The following is a 15,356-nucleotide window of genomic DNA, read 5'->3' on the forward strand; positions in this document are numbered from 1 at the left end:
GAATGTTTGTCTTTACATGCTGGCAAAGTAAATTAGTCCAGAGACACGGTGGGACGATGTTTCTGTTGTATTATAGTTTGAATCTTGTTTTGGTTTCCCTGGGAAGTTATAGAACATTGAACGAGATTTCAAGGAAATGTATTTTAATGACTTTAATTTTCCTCTAGTGGTGCCAAGAGCAAACCATACCTTACTGTTGATCAGATGATGGAATTTATAAATTTTAAGCAACGTGATCCACGTTTAAATGAAATCCTTTATCCACCGTTAAAACAAGAACAAGTTCAACAGCTGATTGAGAAATATGAACCCAACAGTAATCTAGCAAAGAAAGGTCAGTGGTTTTTCATTTCTCTCTGTACATGTTTTCTGATTTGAAACAGTGACTCAATTATTCTATAGCACATGCTAAAGCAAAATGTGGTTCAGAATCAAACTGCATTTCCAACTATCTGCTTTTGGATTGTACAAACCTGTGAGACATCGTGTGGTGCATTTTTAGATGTACTTGGTTGGGAACAATTTAGGAAGGATGGTGCTGGTTTCAGTATTTACTTTTCAGTATGTGTAATTGATAGTTTAGAACAGTTGCTGTGGTATGCAAACTTAAGCAAAAACCTTACTATCACAACAACTATTTACCAGCAGCTGCAATGTAAAAATTAAAGAAAGAAATCAATGGTGGTGAACTAAGAAGATGATATTTCTATCATTTAACAATAGTAATAAGTCCAGTCTTCTGCTTTCTGATAAAGTGGTAGACAAAGTAAGATGTGGGAGTAGCTGAGTGTGTTTTGTCCTCTAATCACAGAAAATTCCCTTTTTGAAAGTCTTGAGCATTGTCAGGGCTTAACTGGGCATTTTGCCAAAACCAGTGAGAGAACTGCTCAGATTTTTTGCTACCACCACAAGTCTTAAAATAGCATTGAATTTGTGTCTGCATCCTGTTTTATTGCAATCCACATATCCCAATGATTACCCCGGCTTTTAATGTGTTTATACCTTAGAAATTTTAGGAGCATGGGAATATCCTGAAAAACAGATCTAATATGAAAAAAAACTGGTTTGATCCAGAGATTTCAGATCCAGAGGAAACACAAAGAAATTGTCTAGAGGTTAACCGAAGGCACTCCCGCCCCTCTCCCCGAAAGCCTTCTGTCCTAGATGTCTTCCTGAAGGAAAGCTGTGGCTCTTGATGCCACAATCAACATTGTCTCAAGGCAAAACACTTCTAATTTTTCTCTTAAGGTTTCTTATTTTTCTAGTCCAATCAAATTTAGTGTTCCCAGAGGTTTTTGAGGGAAGGTTAAATCCTGCTCCTTTGCCAGGCTTATGCAAAATGTCTTTTGATGTCAGTGAGAATACTAGCACAAGTAGATGAAAACACGTTGTGACCTCCTCTCTCATCCGTGCAAATATTAGAACATTTCTCTGTGCTTACCTTATTTCACATCAGTGACAGGAAAGTCTGTTACCTAAAAGATGATCCTTATTACCCAAATATTGGCATTTCACATAAACCAAATAAAGGATTTATTAGAAGGAGGTGTGCTGGTGTGCTAGCAGAACACCAAAGTTGAAATGAAATCACCTTCTGACTAGCAATAAGGAGGAAGCATGAAACAAAGCCTCAGAAACAAGGGTGTTGTGATGGTGTTTGCTAGCACCCTCCAAGCAGGATTTGTGGGACACCTTCAGCTCGTGCATGTTTGCTCCAGGCACTTGTTCTTCCATAGGTGCCTCTATTCCTAGGTACGATTTATATTGCCAATACAGAATCAGTTCTCACAGAAAATACTGACTTTAGCAAGGGGAAGGCAGGTCATAGTGAGCTGATTCCTTTTGTGTGTTTGGTTTTTGTTTGGTGGTTCCCCCCCCCCCGCCTTCAAACTTGTGCACTGAGGTCCAGCAAACTCAGTTGGAACTGACACATCCGTGGGCCACCTCTCTACTGCAGAGGCCACCTCATATAGCTCCCTGCCTGGCAGCTGAGCTGCAGCAACTGGCACATGCTGCTAACCATGCTCCAGTGTGAATCCCCAGCTTACTGCCTTAAAATTACATGAATTGCCTAATCAGGAATGACATGGGGACACAATATTTTTTGTGTATCTGCTCTAAGCTGGGAATGTAATTCACTGTATATTAAATGAAGTGTAGGTGTGGACTCAGTCCTACACTCATAGAATAATTGCAAACAAATGCTGCATGTCTGTAAAATGTCATGAAAATATAACAGTATATTCAAAATAATGATTTACCCTTTTAATATGGTGTTTGGAAAAGGGATTGTCACTCAGGCTTTCTGCTGTCACAAAGGACAATTCCCAAGGTTTTTGGAGTACCCGGGCAACTTCTGAGACTGTGATGCATGTGCTTCTCAGCAAATAAAATTTTATGCATTGAAAAATTCTTCTAAATAGAATTAGGGATTTTCCCTTGAAAACTTAAATCCGAATTCATAAATTAGAAACTATGTGCCTTTGCACAGCAGCCTGACTTCTTGATCCCACTGCTCTGTTTGGACCGGGTAGACCTGATCAGTTCTAGACCTTCACTTGTCTGCAGATTGTATCTTCTACTTTTCCATCTAACGGTATAATTATCTGTGCGCATCCACTGTACAATAACATTCTTTTTTAATTCTTCTTTTCTCATAGCCAACTAAATGAATTTCTTAAGAATGGTTGTAATGTCTCTCAACTTTCACAGCACTAGTCAAATGCTTTTGATATCTCATGATTTTCCATTTCTGTGATGGCCATTATAGCCCTTCTTTTGTACCTGTTGCAGCTAAAGTACAGTATTTTGAACACAGTAAGCAAGAGCTGTCCGTAATATTTCAAACTTTTACAATATGGCTCTTCAGGTACTTGGTAAACTCAAATGCCCGTGTTCTTACTGGATAAGGGCCTTAGGTTGCAAGTTTTCAGTAAAAAGACTGCCTGTGTTCCTGCTTGTCACTAGTGTATTTTTAGGTATTGTATTGCTGGGATGTGACTGAGCTTTTGCAACATCAGCATATACAGAGGCTTGACATCTACATAGGTTAAGCATCTGGAGTAGTATTTCATTGTGGTTGAAGCAAGCTGTTGTGATTAATGCTTTGTGTCATACAGTAAAGGAGATTAATGCGCTATGTATAGCGTGTTTTCTTATCAGGTAGAAGCAGAAGGAAGTTCCTGGTTCTCTCACTGTCAGCAGAAGTGTACCGGGCAGCTGTTAGGCCTGGTTTAGTAGGAACCTGTAGTTTGGTACTTTCAGGCTGTAAAACATTTCCCTTGGGTGGCTGGCATAACTACTAACTGTACTTACTCCCTTTCAAGTTACCGTGTTGATAAGATGTATATCAATAAATGGATTGGCAAGTGGGAAATTTCTTATTTGCTCTTATTTTTAAGGATCTCGTTACATTAGGGATGGGAGATGGGACATTGATGCCAAGTTTCACATGTGTCTGCTTACAGTGTCAAGTTCTGGTTTCTAGAATTATGTGAAATTTACCATATAAATTTGGTTCAAATTTTGCAGAAATGTGCTGGTTCTTTCTGACTTTATGATGGAATTAATTTCTAAAAATTCCTAAGTTGAAAAGGACCTCAGAACTTTGAGAGCTCAAATCCCATTGTCTCGTTTTAAACCTTTCCTTCTGAAAGAGTGTTTTGAAAACCGCTGAGTAAAAGTCTTGGCTCTAGGGGCATCCTGGATGTCTCTTAAAGATTCTAAGCATGCAAGAGCTCTGCCTGTGTACCAGACTAGCAATGAAGAACACGGAACAAGGTCTGCTAGGGAAAGGAGATATGAAAAAGCTGGAATCATGTTATAGCAATAAAATATATGCTTCCCACCATCCTTGTTGGTGGGAGCAAGACAAGGGTTAGGTTATTATTAGCCATTATTTTTTAGAGTGGTGTTTATAAAGAGAGATGGCCTTGACTGTAGTATAAACTTCAAAAATAGAGTCTGGGAGTGCTTTGGAGATTTTCCGGCCCAACAGATCTGTACACCAGATTGCACTTAGTAGCAGGCATCTTTGAGATAAGTAATGACATAAAGACATTAATTTTTTTCTCTTAAGTATGCATTTGTTTAAATACTATCTCTGCCTACTTAATTTTAAAGGCCAAACCTTTGGATATGCACAAAAGAAAAGAACTTTCCTCTTATATTTCCCAGGATTTCTTTCTCCAGATTTTCTCAGCTGCACCTATTTGGACATACTGTATGTCAGTTTTAGTTACCCATGTATTTAGAAGGATTGTAAGGGAACTGGTTCTATGACTCTCTTTGAATTCCGGTATTAGTTCTGTTTTGCTAGTGCACGTTTATTGGTGGTAGTTGTGCTGAGCTTTTCTTAGGTGATAAAGTAAAGCAAGCTATTAACGTTAGATTAAGATATATCTAATATTATACAGCATTTACTATGTGTGTTTTTCTCATGGCAACCTTAACACCAAGCAATAATCACTTCAGCACAAATGTGGTTTTCCTCCCTTAAACATCAATACATTTTAAACATTTTCATCCCACCACGTTAAATATACCTTTTAGTTACTGCTTAAGAACAATTATGCATTAGAGCCTTTCGGTGGCAGAAGGGGGTCATTTCCTAGGCAACAGATTTTAATGGCAAAAACAAGTACTGTGCAACCGTGGCTACACTTTTAAGACATACTTCGTAATACTTCAAGCATAAATTCTGATGTATAAACCATTCAGGCAAATGGTGGGGTTTTCTGGCACTGCAGCATTTGTAGAAAGTGCTACAAAATGGTTGAAATCCTTCAGCCTCCTAACTGTAACGTTGGAAATCAAGAATACTTACCAAAAAAAACATTAATGTTGGGATTTTCAGCGCTGTCCACCATTCCAATTGTATAAGAGACGAGCTGTCAGCATTGTTTCTCATTCTCAAATGATGACAGAACAATAGATCCCAGTCACAATTTATTACCCCTTAAAATTTATAAGCCACACAAAAGTCATAACCTATCCCATGCCGTCGGCAACAAGTGCTAAGTTAGGTTGCTTCCCAGAAGGCTTTTTTAAAAATTATTTTTAAATATATATATATATATGTAGCAAATGTTAGTCTGAATAATGTATCACCATAAATAAGTTAATGGAAACTATACTTGTTAAAATGTATTTTCAAAATACGTTTATATAATGCACTGCATTTTCTTTTTACTTGCTTGGTTTTTAGTTACTCGTGTAAAATTAATTTCAGATCTTGCACTTATTTGGAAGATTGCATCTCAAGTAGAAGCTTAAATGTAAAAATCTTTTAGAATGGAAAATCCTCAGTTATGAGGATTTTTTGCATCTGCGTTACAGGTAAAGTGCTTCATCTCTCTAACTTAATGGTAACAGCTTGATAACATGATGAAAGAGTGATGTGGACCAGTAATAATGGATTTTGCAACAGTGTGCAAAGACACAGTGGTATGTGGCATAGTAAAAAAGCAAAAGTTTTTACCTTTTATTCTGTGCTTGCCGTTTAAAACTGTAGGAACTGGCTTAGATTTGAGACCCATGTGCTTATGCATAAGAGTTAGGTTTTGCTATTGGCACAAGAATTAATGAAAATATCAAGAATACGTTTAGGGTTCCAGGGAGGACAAGTTTCCTAATCTTCTGTGTATAATGCAGATGCTTTGAAAGAAGCATGAGCTTTACAGAAATGCATTCTGGGACTGGTGTTTGGTACCAGGAATAGCTCCACTGATATCAGAGAAACCATGTTGAATGTAAAATGGACAAACTTATTGTGGGATTTGTATCTTCAGAGCTGCAGAGCATAAACTAATCATGATAATGTAAGTTAAGCAGTCAGAGCAGACTTGTGCTAGCTAATATGGAAGCTGACCATACCAGGACTCTAGTCCCACATCCTGGAAAACTGATAGACCACCTAATGGACCCCAGGCTCAAACCCTACAGGAAGATTTAAACCCTATGTCCTAACACTGAAAATGGATGAAAGAACCTGGAGCAACAGGACCACAAAGCAAACATGAGTAGAGGTTTTGGAGTATGTGTAGAGGCTGCATCATTCCCCTCAGCGGGAGCTTTTCCTCAGAGATAAGTAAAGAGTCTTACATCAATACTGCATTTCAAGGGTTATGGAGACACGATTTTCTGCTGCTGCCTGCCTGTATTGTGTTTGACTCAGCTTTAGACTATCAGAGCCCATAAGAAGAAAAGGCTCAAAAAGTAAAACAGCTTCTTTCTGCTTGTTGCTGTTTTACTGTCTCTTTTATGGAACAGAGGGAGGTATTCAATTTTAGCAGCAGCATTTTATTATTTGAAGATGGATATCAGAAGTTTACTTCTGAAAACTTAAAGCAGCATGGACTCAAGTGCTGAAGGAAACGAATGTAGATAAACTTTGAATAAATACTGTGGGATTTGCCTCTTCATTATGATTGCTACAAATGCAGTGCTTTGCAGCTGGAAAGGGCCCATGAGGACAATGGGAGAGAAGAGTGCTGTGATCCAATGGGTGACATCTAGAACCGGTGGCAGAAGAGAGCAGTTTTCCTGGCTCTGCCACAAATGAGCTCATTGACATTTCACCATCCCCTCTTACATGCCATTTTGTTTTTTGCTTCATCCTTTGGTCAACTCGACTAAATAGTCTGCCTTGAGGAGCGAGCCAGCAGTGATCTGTGAGTCTTTTGGTATGAATGGTATCTGTCATAACAGGGCTGTTAACATAGTTGGAGTATGTACACTACTATAATACAACGACCATATGAGGAAGTTTCTCTTACAATGTCAGATGTAATCATCTCCTCTAACAATATTCTTTAGCTGGAATATGAGTGTTGCCTATAAATACATCGGGGTTAAATGCTGGGGGGGGGGTGTGTGTGTCAGAAATCAGCGGTAAGCTAAAGGACAATGTTGGCAGAAGAACACAGAGGTATCGAGTGGTCTTGAATAAAGTTAGACAGGCAATTTAAGAGAAGTTTCCTAACAACATGGTTTGCACAGCCTACAGAGGTAGTAAAGAGGGCAAAAAAAGCAATTGTTGTTAAGATAGAGCTTGATTTGTTTATGAAAAGGGTTGTCGAATGCAGTCCCTCTGCAGCTGCAGAGCTAAGCTTAAAAAACAGACAAGGAAGTCCCTTTAAAGGGACTGAAGGCCCTTCTTTTTAGTTTATCTGAACTGTCTTTGCAGAGCCATGCCTTTGCTCTTTTCCACTTCTTTTTAATATTAATCTCTTCTTCGAGTGGAGGAGTTTCTGGAAGTAAAAATACTAGCCACGATAAAGGCTTTTCCTAGTTTTGTTCCCGCCTCTCTGCTCATGCTCACACTCTGCTCTTATCTCTTCCCATTATACTGCAGAATGGTCTTGTTGGCAAGTGCATTAATAGCTTATGTAGAGAAATATCATTTAAGAGGGGGAAAAAAGTATGTATTTTTAGATGTCTTTTAATGCAACTTAGCAATTGGAAGTATGCCAACATTTAACATTATTACATCTCCCAGGATCACTCTGAGGCACGCTACAGAGCACGTTCTTCAGAGGTTTGGGAAGACAGTGACATATTCCAGTAGTGGGCCTCTTTCAGTTTTGTCAGAAATAGCTGTTGTATTGCTGAGATTGATGGTGGTTTTATCTGTCTGATTTAAAATCTTTCCAATTATCTAGTTGTCTGCCTGTCTTGGAAATCTGCCACATTGTAAAGTGCTCATTCTACTGCTAGCTAGGAACTAGTGTGAAGGTGGTTTTGTAGTGGTTTTATAGCTGTAATTGGATCTAAACTATCTGTTGTCATTTATCCTGTGAGGGATATCCTGTCAGAAACAATTTCTTGCTACATCTGTGCTGAAACGTCAAGAGCAGCTAGAGAATGGGCTTGTCTGTAAAACCCTGCAATACCATAGACTCTCTGTCCACAGTAGTTTTTGTAGGTGGCTGCAGTTTGGGCTCAGAATGTTCAGAAATAGAAAGCTTAAGATGTCTGCTGGGAGACTTGGGTGTAGCTCACTGTGTTTGCCTTCACTAAATTTGTCCTGATGTAATGAATGAGACCTGCCCAGGTGCTAGGGCCCTTAGTACCTCCTTCTCCTGGTACCTCAGCTGAAGTCCAGAGCAGCAGATATGTTCGCCTGTAGGTGGTAGTTATGGTGGGAAAATGGGTCTTGAGGACAGTGTTCCTTGATACTGCAAGGATGTCTTTTACATTGCTCTGCATCATCTTGCAATCTCAGCTGAAAGATGTAGATTCACTGGGGGTTTTAAATAGCCAATGCCCCACTCTTGGATGAGAACCTGGAAGACAGCAGCTGAGGCTTGCTAATGTAAACACTGCACAAACCAGGCCAGCACTTTTAAGCAAAATTGAATTTGGGCAGGGAACAAAAAAGAAAAAAGCAGAAAAGTAAATGCCTGCCAAGGAATAAGCTGCAGTCTGATGTGGTTCTCTAGCTAACCTTACATGTGGCATTTCCTCACAGTCCCAACTTTCAGATGATGCTGACCACCCTGCTTCAGTCTGGAGACTTAGGAGAGATTGCTTGCTTATCTACACGAGAGTGGGATTTCCCCCCATTTCTTGAAAATTACTAAAAATTCAGATTTGTATATATATATGTCTGCTAATGTTTTAGAAACTGTTTTGGTTTAAAGAAGGAGCTATCTGTGGCTGAAAAGAGGATGATAAACAGTAAGGAACTGCTTGATACTATGTATGGGGATTTGGTTAAATGTGATCTGTAACAGACATGCTCGATTCAAGATGCTGGACACTTGTGTGTTCTTGTATGTTAGTTAGTTATTGCAGGCATATGATACACACACACAGTTTGCAATTAATAAAACATGGGTTTACAGTATGACAGGTTCCAAGAATTGTGCTCCTTAATGCAACACATCTGCTTACCAGAATCTCTGAACTGTGTCCATGCTTTGTTACAGTAGAGGATTTTAAGGCTGCTGTAGAGATTTAGATGATCAATATCCATTAAAATAAATGTTTCCAACATTTGAATTTTGAGGAAGAGAAACTGTTGAGCGTTTAAAATCTTCCCTGCCTATGTGCGTATTTTACTGTTTTTTAACACTACTAGAGAAAAATACATTTCATAGGTTGTAGCATATGTGGGTTAGAGCCCTTCCTTTCTGGGTGTTTGAAAAGGGCTGTAAAAAATGCGACTTCTAATAAAATAAGTAAATAGCATGCTCAACATTGTACAGTGATTTTAAGATCTTGTTAAAATAGATGGCTCATGTCAACAGACACAAGTGGCATTTGAAAGCTTTTGTTGCTTCTCAGGTGACACTCCATCTTCCTTTCCCTTTTGAGATGGCAGTGTCCTTGGAATGCTCCCAAAGGTTTCATTCTGATTGAAAACGCTCTTTAGCATAAAAATATGAGGTTATCTATTTGGCATGGCTTGCCTAGAAGCTTATAGGAAATATTTGCTCCCTGAAGTGAACTAAGTGTCTTGAGCTGCAGTACCTCTTCTGAAAACCATTCAGAAAAGTGGTTTTCAGTTTGCAAATGTTTTCTTGGGGAGAAAAAAAAAATAATTGTTTCCAATGTTTTCTCTGTGCACTTTGTGCACTTGTATAGATGATAGAATGGCTATGATAGCTTCATTAGAGTAACAAGCATTTCTGATTCAAACATACTGAATTCTGCTTTACTTGGTTGATGATCCTTCCTGTGCTAAATATTCTGGATCTCAGTGTCCTTGGGCATGTAATGTTTCCGCATGGATTAACCGACACTGAGCAAGCTCTTTTATGTATGCTACTTAAGCATAACATGTTTACCTTCCCGTGTTTTCCCTTGCTGACTGCTTGTCATTCAGTAAGCATTTATTTCTGATACTGTATAGGAGTTGCCATTCTCTGTATTCAGATTTCCCTGTGTCCTATTACAATATACACATTCAAGGGTAGAGCAATGAATCTTGCTCTATTCCTAATTGAGTAAGTTTTCTGTTTCTTTTTCAAGAACATGTTGCCAAAGAAAGTTTGTTTTGGTTTGTGGCCAAGTAACTGTCTAATTACAGAAAGTAGTTGAGCAAGTGTAACTGAGGGCACAATTGGATCCATTATGCTTTCCTCTAAGTTTAGAAATATGAAATGAAATTTGAACACAACAGGATATTCTCCTGGTTTGATTTTAAAGGATTTAAGCAATGAGACAACCAATAAATCTGCTGCAGAAGTGTTTCCTAGTGCAATTGGTTGTAGCACTGCCCAGCTTTTTCAGACACTCACCCCAAGTTTTCTGTTGCTTACTCTGATCTCATCACCTGGTTCAGCATCTGGCCACTGTAACTGTTCTTTCTCATCCTTATCATTTCACTTAAAACACTTGTTGACCATTATTGCCACTTCAGCTTTACATGTTTGATCCTCTTTGTTTTGGCTTATATTGTGACATATGATACTATTCATAATTCTTCTCTGAATAATCTTCTGTATACAGACACATTTCTGATACTCTGTAGTCAAAACCTAGAGTCACGAGACTGGGTGCAGTGTCAGTGTTCCCATTAGGATCCTTGCTGTCAATTCAACAGTTAATTAAGTTAAGCATAACTTCTGTCCATTAAATCTGTAGGACTGCCTCTGTGGTTTAGTTAACTTATGGGTTCGTATGGTTGGTATATTTGATGCCATGCATAGTTACCTCTTTCGTCAATGACTTGATAGTAAAGTGTCCTGCCAATCAATTATTTTATTTTCCAACCACCTTTTCGATGCAGCTACATACAGATGCATTGCTGTTCTCTGCATCTTGTCTGCCTTTCAAGATGATGGATTTCTAGGCATCTTCTTCCCAATTCAGCTCTGTATTTTGGATTTTTTCTTTTCTTGAATGATTAGCTACCTAGCTTGAATTATTACTTGTGTGTTCATATTTGATTTCCATCCCATTTACCTGGTTCATTACAGCTTTACCATCTTGTTTGGATAACAGCTTCCAGAGACCTGTCTGTTCTTTAAACCCTGTGTTGTTGATCCTACTTTTTCAGATAACGAAAGGCTGTATGAAACCAGACCTACTGCTGATCAGTGTGGTAGCCTCTGGACTTCTTTTGTGTGGCTCAGCTTTCAAATTCAAAGAAACTCTGATCTTCTAGTCTGACCTCAGTTTATGCTTGCAGTCTGCGCTTTCAGCAGATTGGTTTTTCAAATAAGGAAAAATTTGAATTTAGAAACTCTGTTAAATGCTTGACTAATATTCAGATACAGAGATTCAGATGTTTTGCCCTTCCTCGACTTACATATTAATTTGATAAAACTGACTAGTGTGAATTTTTCCCCTTACTGATCACTGAGAAAATTCTAAAATGGAGGAGTTACTGACAACTCCTGCTTGTGGCGTGTAAATGATGGTTGTTGGTATGTAGGTATTTTTCAGTGTCTACAGATCGTGACCTGAGGCATGAAAGTCTTTTCTGTCCCCACTGTTTTTTCTAAAACAGAGGAGCACTGACGTTTCTGGGGTAAAGCCCAGTAACGCCATTGTAGGATTTTTTTTCAGTCTGGGCTGACCTTGCATCTTATTCTCTCTTTGTGATGACTTTGTTATTAAGAGGATATTGTTTGGATGATGCAGTCCTGTTCTGCCCTGGTTTACAAAACTGAATACAGACTGAAATTCCAGTTACACCATAGCAATACAGTAATAGCACATGTGTCTGGAAAGCCAAACAGGTTTCAGCATCACTTCCAAAATCACTTGGATGCACACACTGCAAGTGTCATCAGAGTGGCTCTGGCACATTGTGTCCCACACAGTGTGAATTTTATGTAAATTCTTCCTTGTGAACATCTCTGCTGGCTCACAAAGCTAGAAAGCATAGAGTAGCTAATGTGTGCCCAGTGTCAAGAGACACACCGGAGGTATATGCATCCTACTCTACAGCATGCATGAAAATTTTAATATCTAATGAGCTGTAAATTGTAGTGCTGGTTTGTGAAATAGTATTCCCAATGCGGCATGCTGTACAGATCTCTCACAGGATTATAAAATATCTGCTTTACTTGGTGGATTTTAATTTTTGAGCTGCAAGGGCTGCTCAGTTGTAGGGGATTACAGTGGATGTGATTAATATTACAGATTGCATTGGAATAGACCTGATTTTGCTGTCAGACAAAATACTAATGTAATTCTGTGTTATTGACTATGAGATACCAAGTGCCGATTAATTGTTTCTCTTCCTTTTTTGTTTGTTTGTTTTCTTTTTTTACTGTAATAACATCTCTTTGCACAATTGTGCCTCCCGGTTACATTGTAACTGAGTAGATAACAGCATGGGCATAAACAAATGGAGGGCTCTGTTAAGTTTGCAAATATATAGAAAGAAAAGATCCATGCAGCCAAACCTGTTGACTACTTCAAAGCTAATGCACATCTTAATTACCATACAAAACATCCACAAATTTAAGGCACAAGCAAAGGCAGTGTAGAAGTTGCAAGAGTGAACTGCAAAGAAAAGTGTGCAGCTAAGTAAGTTGTCTTTTCTGCTTTCAGTTGTGCCTCTCTTGTTTTCTGTCCTACTCTGTCCCAAGACTTTGCCCGAAGGACGGGAAGGCTCCTGGGGGCAGCCTAGGTGGACCCTGGGGAAAATCAGGTAGCAAACAAGTAGCTGCACATATACACCCTACCTGCTGAAATACAAGGGACGAAGTTTAGATCAAGCAGTTGGGATGAAAAGTTTGCAGGATTAGCTGTATTTTTGTATTTCTTCTGGTCTGCTGCACTGCTGGGGTTTTGACCTTTATCCTGGGCCTCTGCAGAGGGCACTGAACAAGTGAAGAAGCTTCTTTCAGAAGCTTAGCCCTACTTTGAACCCTCATGTCTCTTATCTTGTGCTTGGCAGGTGTTGAGTAAGCAGGGGGTTGTTTACCTCCTCCACTTGATGAGCTGGCAAGCTCCCAGGGACCCACTAGCATTTCACATCCAGAACAGTATGCTGGTCATGCTGGCACACTAGAGGGGATGGAAGGCAGCAACTTGTCGAGTTACTTGTGTCTCATTAGGCAGCAGGAGAAGGATTGTTGTGTCAAAAGCAGCCTGTGCTTTTGCCAGCCCTGGAAACTGCATGTGAACAGTTTCATATGATGCTACTACGTCTGTGCTTGCACAGCAAAGTGCATAGTGCCCTGGACCTGCACAAGGACTGTCACAGGCTGAAAAAAATATGCTGGGTTATCTCGATCTAGTCAAAGAGGATTATAAAGAGCCCTGTGGATAACACAGTAAGTCTTCAAATAGAGGAGCCTCTCAGAAGTATGTTCACAAAGTACAGTCTATCCTATCAACCAGTTCAACTGACTGGCTGGAATCCCTGCTTCAGGACAAATTTGTGAGCACCGTCTCCCAGGAATGGGGACGTTCCAGATCTTGTAAACTGCAGGAGAAAACGTTTTGCACAGTGAATGTTGACAATATCTAAGAACCATGGAAGAGAGGAGTCACTTCATTACCCCTATAGATGATGTGAATTTTCAATAGGTCCTTTGCCAGCAGTATGCCACCTGCCTGAAGACAGCTTCCAAGAAAAAGGATTTGGGATGACGGAAGTGACTTCTGCTGTCCTTAAGAGCTGATAAATGTTGACCACAAAGAAGCCCGGTTTGTTGTGGGCAATGTAACAGTTAGATTTTTATGTATTTTTCTTTAAGCTACCATCCAGGAACATTTATGTCTTTGATCCAATGTAACAGAACTTGAAAGGCTTGGGATCATGTAGCTGTAGCTAGTAAGGAAATACTGTGAAATATGCAGAACTTGCCACTGTTTGTGCTTTTTTTTTTTTTTTTTTCTCCCCGCCCCCTGTAACTATTTTGGAGCAGGCAGGTGGAGCCAGGGATGCAGAAAAAGATGAAGCTGCTGCACAGACACTTCCCATGTTTCATGTAATGAAGCTGATCACAGCCTGGGAGATTCAATAGAATCTCACAGCATCCCTGTTAAATAAGTTACTCTTATAGTATGAAATTACTTCTCCTTCCTACCAAAATTTAGTGGAAAAAATACCAGATTTGGTTGACTTCACTTGACCATTAGTCTGGTGGTTCTTCTTTGATCTCTGCATGAATTTCACCACCCTGCAGGTCACATGGAGCAGCTGTTCAAGGTGTCCTGTGGAACCACTTGCTAAGAAGCTGCTTCATGCTTTGCTGCAGGTGAAATGCTGAATGCTGGGACATTTTTGGAGTCCCCTGTATGGGCTTCCTCTTCCTTTCTGTAATAAAGGATGACATTTGGAGGCAGCAGGTGGGACAATCATTGACAAACTCTCTGCCAAACAACTGGCAAATGAAGTTGAGCTTCCAAATTAAAAGTGTGAGGTAGAATGGGGATTGTGGACACGCTGCAAAAGGACTGTTGCTGTGTGCAACCAAAGCACAAGCAGAGCTTAAATCCACAGTGCAGAAAATTAGCTCAGGGATAAAGCCAGAACCTGATTTGGGTAGGTCTGTACGAGTCTGGCCTAGATTTGTCTGATGAAACACTGGCACAGGAGCTTCATAATGTGATTAACAGTTTGTGTGGCAAGGAAGAGGTCCTGGCTGAGTTTGTGTGAGCAAGGAAGCGGTGCTGGCTGTGAGGGTACTTTGCCATGCATTTCGTGCCTAGAAGGTAGTGGGCAGAAGGTTCAAAAGGCATGGAAGAGTCCAGGTCCCCTTTTTTGGAAGCTTCCTTCCCATTTGGAGAATGGATTTTGGAAGGTATGTAGATGTGTAAAGATGTAGATGGATACAAAGGCATTTCCAGACTTGCCAGTACCTCTAGCTCTTGTAGGTTTTAAATTCAGGTATGTTTTTAGAATTATGTAAAAGTTTATATAATTTACACACAAGTGTTCAGCTATACATTTATAATGTTGAGGTGTTGGGAATGTCTGTGATGAAAAGTTTTCATCAAAAAACATCCAAAACATTGGATGTTTTTCTGTTTCTTCTCAGTACTGGTTCTTATATTTTACAGACCTGTTCCACTACAGAATTGAAACATTAAAATTGATCTGTTATTTATTCGGCTTGCACAAAGCTTTAGCCATCCACTTTTGCATGCTTTGGCAATCAGATACCCTGCAGCTGACATTCATCTGAAATTTCTTCTGTCTAGTTAAAGTCCAGAGGAGAAAAAATACCCACGTTAACCATCGCACACAACATCTGAGTATCTTCTCTCCTGTGTAGGAGCTGGATGGTTCTGACAGACTTTGCAAGGCATCCAGCTGCGGCACATTACATGGTCACTTCTGGGCACGATGTGCTCAGACGGCACTCGGCACTCGTCCTCCAAGCGCCAGTAGATTTGCATTACGCTAAGAACAGAACAATAGTTTATAATATCCATAATTTTCG

General features: G+C 39.6%; 1 protein-coding gene across 4 annotated transcripts in view; it reads left to right on the forward strand.

Annotated features, from left to right (window-relative positions):
• Window positions 1-15,356, forward strand: part of PLCB1 (phospholipase C beta 1) — a 401,171-nt gene that overhangs the window by 263,547 nt on the left and 122,268 nt on the right. For all 4 annotated transcript variants that reach the window (XM_037405583.1, XM_037405580.1, XM_037405581.1 and 1 more), the window contains exon 9: window positions 168-334. In XM_037405583.1, coding sequence (XP_037261480.1) covers window positions 168-334 — 167 coding nt within the window. The remainder of the gene's footprint in view (window positions 1-167; window positions 335-15,356) is intronic.

The sequence above is a fragment of the Falco rusticolus genome, chromosome 12 (assembly GCF_015220075.1).
Source record: "Falco rusticolus isolate bFalRus1 chromosome 12, bFalRus1.pri, whole genome shotgun sequence".
NCBI classification, from domain to species: domain Eukaryota; kingdom Metazoa; phylum Chordata; class Aves; order Falconiformes; family Falconidae; genus Falco; species Falco rusticolus.